This window comes from Psammomys obesus, unplaced genomic scaffold, assembly GCF_907164565.1.
Source record: "Psammomys obesus unplaced genomic scaffold, mPsaObe1.curated_primary_1811, whole genome shotgun sequence".
Classification (NCBI taxonomy): Eukaryota; Metazoa; Chordata; class Mammalia; order Rodentia; family Muridae; genus Psammomys; species Psammomys obesus.
Genome location: NW_026596158.1, coordinates 8,975,033 through 8,990,202, shown reverse-complemented (window position 1 = coordinate 8,990,202; position 15,170 = coordinate 8,975,033). Strand labels below are relative to the sequence as shown.

General features: G+C 37.4%; 1 protein-coding gene across 1 annotated transcript in view; it reads left to right on the top strand.

The window, feature by feature from the left end:
• Positions 1 to 1,853: 1,853 nt before the first annotated feature.
• LOC129667216 (vomeronasal type-2 receptor 116-like) overlaps positions 1,854 to 15,170 on the top strand; it is a 16,644-nt gene continuing 3,327 nt past the window's right edge. Inside the window, exons 1-5 of the mRNA XM_055594711.1 lie at positions 1,854 to 2,065; positions 9,645 to 9,939; positions 10,284 to 11,090; positions 12,659 to 12,874; positions 13,747 to 13,870. Coding sequence (XP_055450686.1) covers positions 1,854 to 2,065; positions 9,645 to 9,939; positions 10,284 to 11,090; positions 12,659 to 12,874; positions 13,747 to 13,870 — 1,654 coding nt within the window. The remainder of the gene's footprint in view (positions 2,066 to 9,644; positions 9,940 to 10,283; positions 11,091 to 12,658; positions 12,875 to 13,746; positions 13,871 to 15,170) is intronic.

The following is a 15,170-nucleotide window of genomic DNA, read 5'->3' as shown; positions in this document are numbered from 1 at the left end:
CTTTGTACTTATAATTCCCATATTATGTTCTTTTACAGGGCTTATGGTATCAGTCTTACTGGGTTCTGCTAAAAGCTTGTTGTCATGTTTGTTCATGTTTTTTGGTCTTGTTCTTTTAGTATTTTTGATTCTAGGACTGGAGTTATGATGTTTTAGGAAATGCTTGATGTCAGTATGTGATCTTATCCTTGTTGAGTGGATGTTCTGCCCTTTAATTGTTATAACTCTCTCTGTTTTCTAAGCAAGAACTGTGGATGTGGGTCCTTGTGTCCAATGCTACTATGCCAACAGGAGGTTCTTAGAACAAAGTGGTTCTGCATATAATCTGACACAAAGAAATGTAAATGACCTAGAAGAGAAGGTCAATTCTCAACCAAGTATGGCAACTAGGTGTTTGATGGATAAAGACTTACAGTTCTGCCTCAGACTTGTTTGGCCAGAGAAATTTCTAGTATAAATGTATCTGGGTATGGATGGTTGACAGAATGGGATAGAGTGTCAATGGAAATGAAATAACCTGGGTGTGCACAAGTTTACTTTTGCAACTTAGGATTAGAAAGATATGAAAATAAGCATAGTTTGTTTAACCTGGTTCACTCCTTTTGCTAAGAGGTGGAGCAATGCAAGTTTATATTAGATAGTTGTACCATAAAACTAAAGTCTTTAGGTCATCTACCACAGTTAATTTTTTTTTCACACTTTAATTGCACGTATATTTGAGGTTCTGTTCATAGTACATAAATTTATTACATGTCATCAATCAAATGAAAAGATGAACATTTTACCCTATTTACCCTATTCACAATTGTATTATAGTTTTTGTTTCAGTGGCTACATTTGTGTTTCCTTTCCCTATTTTTCTATTCTTCTTGAGTAGTTTATTTTTTAGGGTATCCATTCATTGCTATACTATAATACACATAGTTTTCACTACTATGTCATACTCCTATGGACTTGACAATAGAGCCCTGCTAAGAATAGCTTGCTTAAACAAACAAACAAACAAACAAAAACAATCAAAGACTTTTTAATTATGGAGGTACATGGAGAAATGGGAGGGATATCTAACCATGCTTATGTACTCAGAAAAGGGTAAACCCCACTGTTAAAGATGTAGGGATTGATTCTGATATAAAATCAATACAATGAATTATAAAGGATAAAAGAGGACATTAGTAGTGCAAGATTCAAACCTCCGTATATAAAGAAGAAATAATGTATCAAGAAGGGCCATTAATTTCTCTGAAGTGAGAAGAAACATGTTTGGTGTGTGTGGTGTATGGTCACATGCCTAATACTGATATGCTATTGTTCTTATCCCATGGAAGTAAACATCTTAGACTTCAGGACAGTACAGACCAGGAGGACATGCTCATATATTTTGATTTTAGATAGCATAATGCCCCATTCATTTATTGTCGTTATACCTACAATATTTCCATTTGGCCCTTTCTTTTTAATCTAGTAGGACTCTTCTGATGTAACCTCTGGGGATCAGCCTAAGTTGTTTCATATAAAAAGTTTCTTGCTTCATCATTTTAGCTAATTTAGCCTGACCCCAAGCTCTTGGCTAAAACCATAGTGCCTTTGGCTAATAAAGAAGATCTGCAAACATATTTTCTAGCTTGTTTTTGACCTAAGTACATGGGCTCAGATGGAAAAGTCAATGGAAGAAATAGCTTCTGAATCCCCAGTGGCAGGGGATAAGAAAGCAGCAAAGATTAGGACTGATTACTGTGAGAGTCTCACTCAACAACAACGTTCAAAACGCACATGCTAACAAACACATGAACTAAGCATATATCTATTGCATTCTGTGTGATCTGCATCAAGCGGACACATGTGTTAATAGGATGTTCTCCGTGGTGTTTATTCTCTGGCTCTTTCAGATTCCCAGTCTTGTCTGTGCCTTTAACAACAATCAATGCTATTACCTAATAAGAGAAGATTTTCACCGTGAAGGAGATGTGGTGCTTGGTGCATTTTTCCCTGTTCATACTTATTACACCATCCAAGAAATTCCACATTCCCATCTAATTGGGTATTATGAGGACTATTACCTACAGTAAGTGCAATTATTCATTTTTAGAATTCACAATTCTTATGACTTAGGGGATATAGCTATTAAATTCTTACATATTCCTTATGGTTTTTACTGGACAATTTATCTTTTACAGTTTCTAAATCTTGTCAATTTTGTTTTCATTTTGGCCTCTATTCCTCTCTGAAAGGGAAATAAAATGGAAAATGTGATTTTCTTCATTTTAGTTTCCTCATTTGATTGCTAAGTGTAACCTCTCACATGCTTGTAATGCCAAAAGATTTGAATAGTTTTCAGTGTTATGATTTCATAGGAATGATGCTTTTATTTAAGCCTGACCTTGTTGATCAGGGAATGAGGTGACTAAATGCAGTGATTCCTGAGTGCTCATTATTATGCTTATGTGAAGACACTCTCTGACACTGAACCAGACTTAAGAACGTCACAGTTAAAAGTTCTGTATACTGCTGTGTTCTACAAAAATGTCCTTTATGCCATGTTTTTGTATAAGTGTGTGTTTGCTAATTTCCTTTTTAGTTCTCAGGCAGATTTCCAGGGTTTCCCTGTTATTTCCAACTCTTTGAAGTATTTCATGTCAATTTTATGGATGTGTTCATCAAGAGACAGTGACTGTGAGAGTGTGAACATGGGCTATTCTTTAGCTTTTGTGAAGTATGCAAGACTACCATGCCTGGAAGGCCACCAGTTCTCAATAGATTTCAGCTTTCTGACTTCAAAGGAAGGATGCTTTAATTTAAGCCTGACACTGATGCTCATGGAATTCCTGAAGGCTTGAAGTGTTGTGACAGTTAGATGTGTTCCCCAAGTTATAGTGACTGTGAGGGAGTCAACTTTGGACTGTTTCTTAGCTTGGGTAAAATATGTGAGATTAATAGATAGTGTCAAACAGGTAGATAGTGTCAAACAGGTCTTGCCAAATTAGAGAGAAATATTCACGTATGTTTCTTAATAAAGAAAGTAAGATAAGATAGGTTAATCCCATTCAGACCTTCCTTTCCTGTGCAGACGTTATATCTGTATAGATCCAAAATGTAAGGACCTGAAATACAGCAATAACAATTGTAAATTCCTCTCAAATCATAAGAAAATAATTCAGAGTCAACAAGTGGAAAAATGACCAAAGGAAATATAAGTGTGAAAGTGAATCATGCTCAGTTTGTGAATACTATGTGTTTCTTAAGAACTTGGTGTGGTATTAATTCATAAAATCAAAGACATTGGAATAGAAAAACTGGTTAGATAGTAAAGGCCATTAAATGTTTGTTTACCTTGACAGATTTTTTCTTTTTTCATAAAATTGAAACAGGAAAGAGAGCTGTTTAAAATTTGTTATTTAGATAAAATATTTCATGGTAGTTCTAATTTCTTGTTTTTCATTAAATTTTTATTTGGTAGTTCTAATTTTTTAGGGAATCCTATTATGTCTCAAATAAAATCACAAAATTTCTCATATGTATAACAGATGTGGATGTTGGGTAATTCCTCTTCTACTTCATCATAATTAAGGATCCATATTTCCTCTGCCCTTTGCTTTCAGCAATGCAGGTACCAATGTGCATTGGTTTGTGTTTCTCTGTATATTGTGCAGCATCAAGCCCATTGCTGTGAAGACTATACTTTCAGTTACTTAATATCTGGGTTTAATATTTATTTAATATTTAACATCTGGATTGTTCATCATAAACACGAGGATTGTGACCTCTCAAAAATATTTAACTTGTTATTAAGTCAGAAAAAGCTAACTAAATTCACTTAGTTTATCATCATAGGATAGGTGTCAAGTGAGTACTTGTTGCATAGTGTTGAAGAAATGCACGTGGGCTTCCTGATGAGTATAGGATTATTCTAAGAGAAAAATGGATTTTCCATTTTGAGATTCAGGCAAAAATTGACTTGGTCTTATAATTGATCTCCCTCTTTCCTTGAATTTCCGCCATGTGTTTTTTCAGTGCACAGAGCTAGACTGGGTTTTGAGTGTTGTATAAATTCCATTATGGCATTCTTTTTAATTTCATTTACTGGAAAATTCCTTTGTTGTCGTCTCCCTTTTTGTAGCCACTAGCCTTCATTCCTCTCCAGTTTGTGCCTTTCATTGGCACTCAGGTCTTGTTTGTTAGCTCTATTTTCCTCAGTGTGTTTTGTATGGAATACGTAATCTGAAGAGTTATATTCCAGCAAAGCCATAAATACAAGCACAAGCAGCTCAGTAGCAACACACCAACATTTCTGGTATAGTGTGCTTGGCAAGACCTCACTGGGGTAAGTACTTCTGGCTCTTGTTTGTCCACACTGCAGGGATTCTTTCACCATTCATCTCAGACTGTCATGTATATACTGTGTATCCAACTATAGCATTCACATTCAGCAATAACTCAGACCTTTGTAGATTGATTTTCTGTGAAATCAATTCTAAGCTAGGAATCCATACAAAATTGAATAATATGTATGACCTTTATCTATTTCAATTGAATAAATAAAGAGTTGGTGATATTATCTATGATTTTTGCAAAAATTAGATGTTACCGAAAATATATAAAAGGGACCTGGAGAGGACAGGAGTTCCACAAGGACCAAATATATCTGGGCACAGGGGTCTTTTATGAGACTGTTTCTCTAAACAAGGACCATGTATGGATGCAACCTAGAACCCCTGCACAGATGTAGCCCACGGCAGTTCAGTTTCCAAGTGGGTTACCTAGTAATGGGAAGAGGGACTGCCTCTGACATAATCTGATTGGCCTGCTCTTTGATCACCTCCCCTGAGGGGGGAGCAGCCTTACCAGGCCACAGAAGATGACAATGCAGCCACTTCTAATAAGAACTGATAGTCTAAGATCAGAAGGAAGGAGAGGAAGACCTCCCCTATCAGTGGACTTGGGGAGGGGCATGCATGCAGAAAGGGGAGGAACGAACGGTGGGATCGGGAGGGAAGGAGGGAGGGGCTTATGGGGGTACAAAATGAATAAAGTGTAATTAATAATAATAATAAATATTAAAAAACGAAGAATACTGTAAGTTCAAATGTGAAAATCTCAGTTTAAATCTCCCAAAAGGATGCTATCTTTTATCCAGTGTATGGTTTTGGCATCTTTGTCAAAGATCAGGTGTCCATAAGTGTGGGGGTTTATTTCTGGATCTTCTGTTTGGTTCCATTGATTCACCATTCTGTTTCTATGCCCGTAGCATGCAGTATTAATTACTGTTGCTCTATAGTACAGCTTGAGATCAAGGATGGAGATACCTCCAGAAGATCTTTTATTGTAGAGAATTGTTTTAGCAATTCTGTGTTCATTGTTATTCCATATGAAGTTGAGAATTTTTCTTTCAAGGTCTGTAAAGAATTGTGTCTGTAATTTAATGGGAATTGCGTTGAATCTGTAGACTGCTTTTGGAAAGATGGCAATTTTTACTATGTTAATCCTGCCGAGCCATGAGCATGGGATCTTTCCATCTTCTGAGATCTTCTTCTATTTCTTTTTTCAGAGACTGAAATTTTTTGCAAAGTCTTTGACTTGCTTGGTTAAAGTCATACCAATGTACTTTAGGACATTTGTGCCTATTGTGAAGGGTGTTGTTTTGTAATTTCTGTCTCAGCCCCTTTGTCTTTGTATACAGAGGGACTGCTGATCTTTTTGGAGTTAATTTTGTATCCAGCCACTTTGCCGAAGGTGTTTATCAGCTGTAGGAGTTCCCTGGTAGACTACTTGGGGTCGCTCATGTATATATCATAACATCTGCAAATAGTGATACTTTGACCTCTTCCTTTGCAATTTATATCCCCTTGATTTCTTTTAATCGTCTTATTGCTCTAGCAAGGACTTCAAGAACTTGAAGAGATATGGAGAGAATGGGCAGCCTTGCCTTGTCCCTGATTTCAGTGAGATTGATTTATTTTTCTCTCCCCTCAGTTGAGGAATGGATACAGAAATTGTGGTACATTTGCATAACGGAATACTACTCAGCAATTAAAAACAAAAAGAAAATAATGAAATTTGCAGGCAAATGTTGCAGGAGCTGAGACTCATAGCCAAACTTTGGACAGAATGCAGGGAATTTTATGAAAGAAAGGGGAGATAGAAAGACCTGGAGGGGACAGGAGCTCCACAGGGGGAACAAGATAACTAAAAACTTTGGACACAGATGTGTTTTCTGAGATTTATAATCCAACCAAGGGCCATTCATAGAGATGACCTAGAATCCCTGCACAGATATAGCCCATGGCATCTAAGTCTCAAGTGGTTTCCCTAGTAATCAAAACAGGGACTGTGTCTGTCATGAACTCGGTGGCCTACTCTTTGATCGCCTCCCAACTAGGGGGGTTGCAGCCCTACCAGGCCACAGAAGACGACAAAGCTTCCACTCCTGATGAGACCATATAGACTAGGATTAGATGGAAGGAGAGCAGGATTTCCCCTATCAGTGGATTGGGGAAGGTGTATGGTTGGAGAAGAGGGAAGGAGGGTGGGATTGGGACAGAAAGAGGGAGGATGCTACAGGTTGGATATAAAATGTAATTAATAAAAATGAAAACTATCTGAAAAAAAATTCTCCCCAAAAAGGGTATGAGTGCATGGCTGTAATTTAATGATCACATGAAGGGCAGGAAACAGAAACAGAAGAGGCTCTAGAAGTTTGCTGTACAGAGAACTGGACAATGTGGTATTCTAAATAAAGGAATCGAGGAGCCAGGTATGGTGGAGATAGTCTTTATTCAGTGGACCTACAGGAGAGAGATAGGTAGGCATTTTTGTGCAAGCAGGCAGGCAGGGAAGCAGTCAAACACATAATCAATGTGACATATAAATAAATAATAGAAACTGTTTGTGAAAATGTGAATAGTTAGGACTAACTCTGGAGGTTGTCCTGTCTTGCATTCATACTTATTGATCTTTAAAAACTGTACACACATAGAGACACACAATGCAAACAAGTGACATGCACAAACATCATAAATACACAGAAGTGTAAACATATAACAGGCATCATAGTATATTTTTTTTACTCATATCAATACACAGGCAGATACAGGATATTTTCTGTAAATTGAATGCTAGTTTGTTATACACTGGCAATTCCAGGCTGCCTCAAAAAATTTCTTCAAAAGACAGTGTCAGAGGAATGGCAACAGTGCCCATGTATAGAATGAACTAAACTTAGAGTATTATTGTATTAAGGTACTGTTACTAAAAACTGATTTGAATGATAAGGAGATAGTGACTTCTCATAATTAAAGAGAATGAAAGGCTAAGATCCCCAGTTTTTAATTGGATTACTTGGTTTGCTGCTTTTCAGCTTCTTTAGTTTTTTATATATACTGGATATTAGTCCATTATCAGATAGAGGGTTGGTGAAGATTCTTTCCCAATTTGTAGGCAGTCGTTTTATTTTCATGACAGTATCCTTTGATTTACAGAAGCTTTTCAGCTTCATGAGGTCCCATTTATTGATTGTTGCTCTTAAAGCCTGTGCTGTTGGTGTTCTGTTCAGGAAGTTGTCTCCTGTGCCAATGAGTTCAAGGGTATTCCCCACTTTTTTTTTCTAACTGATTTAATGTGTCTGGTTTTATGTTGAGGTCTTTGATCCACTTGGACTTCAGTTTTGTGCAGGGTGATAAATATGGATCTATTTTCATTTTTCTACATGTAGACATTCAGTTGTACCAGCACCATTTGTTGGAGATGCTATCTTTTCTCCATTGTATGGTTTTGGCATCTTTGTCAAAGGTCAGGTGTCCATAAGTGTGGGGGTTTATCTCTGGGTCCTCTGTTCGGTTCCATTGATCCACCATTCTGTTTCTATGCCAGTACCAAGCAGTTTTTATTACTGTTGCTCTACAGTATAGCTTAAGATCAGGGATGGAGATACCCCCAGAAAATCTTTAACAGAGTTAAACAGAGAATTCTCTTTACAGGAATATCAAATGGCAGAGAAACACTTAAAGAAATGCTCAACGTCATTAGCCATTAGGGAAATGCAAATCAAAATGACCCTGAGATTTCACCTTAAACCCATCAGAATGGCCAAAATGAAAAACTCAAGTGACAACACATGCTGGAGAGGTTGTGGAGAAAGGGGAACACTCCTCCACTGCTAGTGGGAATGTACACTTGTACAACCACTCTGGAAAGCAATCTGGTGCTTTCTCAGACAACTAGGAATAGTGCTTCCTCAAGACCCGGCCATACCACTCCTAGGCATATATCCAAAAGGGGCTCAAGTACACAAAAAGGACATTTGCTCAACCATGTTTGTAGCAGCTTTATTTGTAATAGCCAGAAGCTGCAAACAGCCCAGATGCCCCTCAACTGAAGAATGGGTGCAGAAATTGTGGTACATCTACACAATAGAGTATTACTCAGCAATGAAAAATAAGGAAATCATGAAATTTGTAGGTAAATGGTCGGACCTAGAAAGGATCATTCTGAGTGAGCTGTCCCAGAAGCATAAAGACACACACGGTATATACTCACTCATATAGACATAACATAGTATACACCTACTAAAAACTGTACATCTAAAGAAACTAAGCAAGAGAGAGGACCCTCACTAAAATGCTCAATTGCCATCCCGAAAGGCAAAGAGGATGGACATCAGAAGATGAAGAAAACAGGAAACAACCTAGGAACCTGCCACAGAGGGCCTCTGAAAGTCTCTGCCCTGCAGACAATCAAAGCAGACGCTGAGACTTACGGCCATCTGTTGGGCAGAGTGCATGAAATCTTATGTAAGAAGTGGGAAATAGTAAGAGCTGGAGAGGACGGGAACCACACAAGGAGAGCAACAGAACCAGAAAACTTGAACACAGGAAACTTCCCAGAGACTCATACTCCAACCAAGGACTATTCATGGAGATAACCTAGAACCCTGCACAGATATAGCACATGATAGTTCAGTGTCCAAGTGGGTTACATAGTAAAGGGAAGAGGGACTGCCTCTGACATAAACTGATTGGCCTGCTTGTTGATCACCTCCCCCTGAGGGGGGGAGCAGCCTTACCAGGCCACAGAAGATGACAATGCAGCCACTCCTGATGTGATCTGATAGACTAAGATCAGAAAGAAGGAGAGGAGGACCTCCCCTATCATTGGACTTGAAGAGGGGCATACATGAGGAAGGGGAAAGGAGGGTAGGATTTGGAGGGGAGGAGGGAGGGGCTTATGGGGGGATACAAAATGAATAAAGTGTAATTAATAGTAAAATAAATAAATAAATAAATAAATAAACAAATAAATAAATAAATAAATAAATAAATAAATAAATAAATAGAAAGGCTAAGATCCAAATACCACCAGATCAGCTTTTTTTGGGAAAAACTAATTTCTGATTTGCAGACAGTATTTGAACTATACCTATCAATGAAAAAATAAATAAAGCATGCTTTGAGGAGTAATGACTGGTAATGATAAAGGTTTTTACATAATCTTAAAAGAGGTTCCCAATCTAGATCCATCCACTCATGGTGAAAAAAATTAAAATACACTTTTTATAGGAACAAAGTTGAAATATAAAAGTTATTAGACTAAATATGCAGACATGTGCTCTATGTGGTCCTCCTCTTGTTTATTTTGTGCCATTTTCACAGGTATAATTTTAAGAATTACCAGTTTGTTCTGGCTCTGTTATATGCCATTGAGGAGATCAATGGGAACCCCAATCTTTTACCCAACATATCTATTGGATTTGATTTCTACAATGTTCGATTCACTGAGAAGGACATTCTTATGAATACCTGTATGTGGCTCACAGCACACAGACGAGGCAAAGTTTTAGCTAATTACAATTGTAAAAAGAGAAATTTTATTGCTGCACTCACAGGCACATCATGGACGACATCTGCCTACATTGGGACATTGCTACAACTCTTTAAATTTCCACAGGTGAGAAAATATAAAGGATGGGACCTGGGAATCAGCACCCCCTTTTGATACTATAAGTGTCTGAAAAACTAAAAGGGGATTACTTGAATTATGCAACCATTAATGCCAGTATCAAGACACATGGTGAGCATACCATATATCTCTTGCTAGAAAGAGAAAGGAAGGTGAATTGAATGAAATCAGGTAGGTTCTTGAAGCATACAGGCTTGGTAAGACTTTCTATAAAATAATATAAGTGGAATTTGCCTTTGAAATGGGACTTTTTTCCTGTTGTCATCTTTGGACTTAGGACTGTAACTGTGTTTGATATTAATATTCTTCCTCTTCTTTCCAATTTGGCTCAGCTTTCTTTTGGACCTTATGATCCTCTCTTGAGTGACCGAAGTCAGTATTCTTCCCTCTACCAGATGGCCCCCAAGGACACATCTCTTTCACTTGGCATTGTCTCTTTGCTGATTCATTTTAGTTGGTCCTGGGTTGGTCTCGTCCTCCCAGATGACCACAAAGGGAATACAATTCTATCAGGTTTCAGAGATGAGATGGAGAGAAAAAGAATCTGCATAGCTTTTGTGAAGATGATTCCAATCACCTGGACTTTATATTTTAACAAACGCTGGAAATTTATTGATGATATTCAGGAATCATCTGCAAATGTGATAATTATTCATGGTGACATTGATTCTTTACAAGGTCTGATGAGAAGTATTGGGCAAAAGTTATTAACATGGAAAGTGTGGGTCATGAACTTTGAACAGGATGTTACTTCTCATGCTGATTATTTTATGTTAGACTCATTTCATGGGAGCCTCATTTTTACCCACCATTACAGGGAAAGTTTTGAGTTTACCAATTTTATTCAAACAGTTACTCCTTACAGATACCCAGAAGACATTTATCTTCCTAAAATGTGGTATTTGTTCTTCAGGTGCTCATTTTCTGAAATTGATTGTCAACCTTTGGACAACTGTCAAGCCAATGCTTCTCTGAATGTATTACCTAGACACGTATTTGATGTGTCCATGAGTGAAGAGAGCTACAATATATACAGAGCCGTGTATGCTGTGGCTCACGGTCTGCATGAGATGAGGCTTAAACAAGTACAAATGCAACCATATGAAAATGGAAAAGAGATGGTGTTTTTCCCTTGGCAGGTAATATTCTTTCCATTGTATTTCAATATCATCACTGGGACATGGGAGAGTTTGCAAAGACACTAACTTATCTATTGTAAAATTCAGTATATGTTATCCAGAATCACAGAAGTGTTTGTTCTAATCTTAAGTGGAGGTGAAGACATTCTTAAGTATGTGTTGCTGAGGAATTGGATACAAGATACCTGGAAGAAATATGTTTAGTCAATATCAAGTTCATGTCAACAATATCTAGCTGTCCAATCTTCTTATAACAACAGGTTCAATATGAAAAATCATCAGTATTTTTCTATGTATATCTCTTATAAAAGAAATAAAAGTGGATATTTAGCTGAAACAATGACAGTGCTTTTGTATCTAAACAAAGCCTTTTAATTGCACTGTAAACACCAGTACCATCATTTTGCACAACGGATTCCTGAAGATATTCTGAAAGCAAAGAAGTCTGGCTAGTTTTAAAATTTTATAATAATAATAATTATTATTAATTACAGTTTACTCACTTTATTTCCCTGCTGTAGCCCCCTCTCTCATCAACTCCCTGTCGCACATCCGTTGCTCTTTCACTCCTGTGTACCTCCCCTAGTCCACTAATAGAGGAGGCCTTCCTTCCCTACCATTTGACCATAGTTATCAGGTCTCATTAGGACTGCTTAGATCCTCTTTCTCTGTGGCCTAGTTAGACCACCTCACCAGGGGAAGGTGATCAAAGAGCCTGCCACTGAGTCCATGTCAGAGACAGTGCCTGCTGCCCTTACTAAGGAGACTGAACTGCCTATGGGCTACATCTGAGCAGGAGGTACTGGGTCCTCTCTATGCTTGGTCTTTGGTTGATTCATCAGTCTCTCCAGGACCCCTTGAGCCTAGATTTTTTTTTTTTTGCTTTGTTGGACTCCTTGTGGAGCTCCTGTTACTTCCAGGTATTTTCATCTCCCACTTCCTCCATAGGATTTCCTGACCTCTCCCCAAAGTTTTGCTATGAATCTCAGCATCTGCCTCGATACCCTGATGGGTAGAGTCTTTCAGAGGTTCCCTGTGGAAGGCTCTTTCCTGTTCTGTGTCTTTGCCTACTTCAAATGTGTATTCTGTTTGCATTTCTGAATGAGGATTAAGCATTTTCCCTATGGTCCTCCTTGTTGTTTAGCTTCTTTAGGACTACAGATTTTAGTGCCCATCCTTTATTATATGGCTAATATACACTTACAAGTGAGTATATATACCATACGTGTCTTTCTGCTTCTGGGTAACCTCACTCAGAAATATCTTTTCTATGACCATACCACCCTGAACACACCTGATCTTGTCTGACTGGCTTTTAAAGAAATTGTTGCGTGCATGAGTCAGCAGACATTGACCTACTATGTGAGTGTGGTTCAAAGTTTTCTCTTGAAACTGAATGCTCTTTCACAAGCCCACTAATCCAGGCTTTTATTTACTCCACATCATTTAAACCTTAATTAATGTTGACTTTCACAACAGAGATTGAAAATAATAAGAGATATTCCATAGCACAGGTTCTGTTCTACCTCTTGGACACAGTGTAATATAAATTCATGAATCTCTTTCAGCTTAACTCTTTCCTGAGAGACATTCATGTGAGAGACAACATGGGTTTATATTGGAGAGAGAAGTTAAATGAAGAGTATAACATCTTTAACCTTTGGAATTTTCCAAAGGGTCTTGGACTAAAGAAGAAAATAGGAACTTTTTCTGCAAATGCTCCTCAGGGTAAACAGTTATCTTTATCTGAGCAGATGATACAATGGCCAGAAATATTTTCAGAGGTGGGTTATATATTATGTCAAGGCTTCAAGCTCAAGTTGATAATAAAATTATGATTCCTGAAATAATGATACTTGTTGTCTGACCCAAGGCACATTACTCTCCAATTGCCAGCATAAATTACCATGAAATAATTATTAGCATAAGGGGTTTTCCCCTTCCTTGATTCAGATCAATGGAAGTATGTAGTGTTAAATGTATCCCAAAGTTCTCTCATATAAGGGTCAGTTTATTCAACTTGACACAAATATGGGAGACTTTTCAGCAAGGTTTTACTGTCTCCAAAATGTCTCATAGGTTGATCAGATTGAGAAAATCTCTCATTTGGGATTAACATCATGAAACAATATAAAATTACTTTTTGTTGCTTTTATTAAACACCATAACCAAAAGTGACTTTGGGAAGAAAGAATATATTTTGGCTCATGGTTCCAGAGTTATGGGAGTCCACTATGGAGGGCTGCATGACAGCAAGGGGTAGCCATGGAAACAGGCATGGAAGCAGAGATAAAGTTTATCTGTCCACACACATTTACAGTAAGAAAAATGTTGGAAGTAATGCTGCTCAATGCAGTAGTTAGTAAATACAAAGACCGTATCAGTCTGGAGAGAACTTATGCCTTTCTATATCTTCTTCCCAATGACCTACTTTTCTTAAATGTGTCCCAAACTCATTAAGCTTCCAAATTCTCCAACACTGTGATAATACTCACAGTAATATTTTAAAAGGTTTGCTTCAGACGGACATCACATTTCTAAATATTTTTCTATATTCATAACAATAACAGAAAATCCTTTGCATAATATTAAAAAACCTCTAGTGTGATTTTTCTAAAACTGTAAATATTAGACAATGTTCTCTTATTCTTCTTAGATTCCTAAGTCCATGTGCAGTGAGAGTTGTGGGCCTGGATTCAGGAAAGCAACTCTGGAGGGCAAGGCTGTTTGCTGCTACAACTGCATTCCTTGCGCAGAGAATGAGATTTCTAATGAGACAGGTAAAGGAAGGTTTTGTTGAAAGCTTTCATATTTCTACACAGAATTCCATAATATCATGGCAAATGAAAATTATCTGACTAGAAATCAGAGATAAATATTTTCCTCCTTTTGTTTAGGAACTTAACTATCATAATTCATTACCATACCCTTGAAATAGCTCACCAGAGCAATTAAAAATCATACTTGATTTATATATGTGATCCATTGCCAACATTCATTGTAGAACAATATTTTCCCTTGTATGTAACAGTGTGTTTTATGTCACTGTCCCATTTAACACATATTAGTTAAGTATCAAAGATTAATGTTTTTCAAACTATATTTCAATCCCTTTTAATATTTATACAAGATTCAGATGAGATGTGATGCTCATCTGCTCTTGGATGTGTGGATGTTACTTGAGGGTTGTCAAACAAACACCCTGAAATAGAAAACTGACTATCCTCCCAATAGCACTCAGTTGCCAATAACCCTTTTCTGGGGTGTCTCTATATTCCAACCTCAACTCTCTGTACTGGAATTTTGTCTGGCTTAAGCCTGCAGTCATCTATTGCATTGCCTCAAGTGCCATGAATTCTTAGATTGAGCTGCTCTATGTGTACAGAAAACCCTGTTTTATCGTAGTACTCTTCAGACTGCAGGTCTGTTAGCTTTCTTTCCTCTCTTAGATAAGAATTTTATAGAACATTTTCTTTTGTTAGCAGACTCTTTAGTAAAGATTATGAGGTGTGGCATTTGGGGGCCTATGAATGTCACTAGGGAAAAGTTTTGAGGATTTAAAAGCCCATGCCACATCCAGTCTCTCTTTTGTCAATAAACTCTCAATAAACTGTATGAATGTGTCTATTTAGGCATGTATGTATACATATTTGTGTGGGGGCATTCATATCCCTTTGTCACAAAGTGAGTGGCGAATGTATCCTGTGCATACATAATAATAGTCATTCATATACCAAGACCAAATATGACTGGGCTTCTGTTTAATTTAAAACAGTACACATAATAAAATACAAAAAAAAACAATATGCAGCTTAAAGAATGGCTGATACTTTAAATTTAAAAATATTGTTGATTGAAATTTGTACAATTATTAGATACTATTTTTCTTTTTTTTTACTCTTTATTAATTACATTTTATTCACTTTGGATCCCAACTGTGGTTCTCTCCCACCTCCCATCCAATCCCTCCCTTTTTCCACCCTCTGCATGCATGCCCCTCCCCAAGTCCACTGATAGGAGAGGACTTCTTTTTCTTCCTTCTGATCCTAGTCAATTAGGTCTCATCAGGAGTGGCTGCAT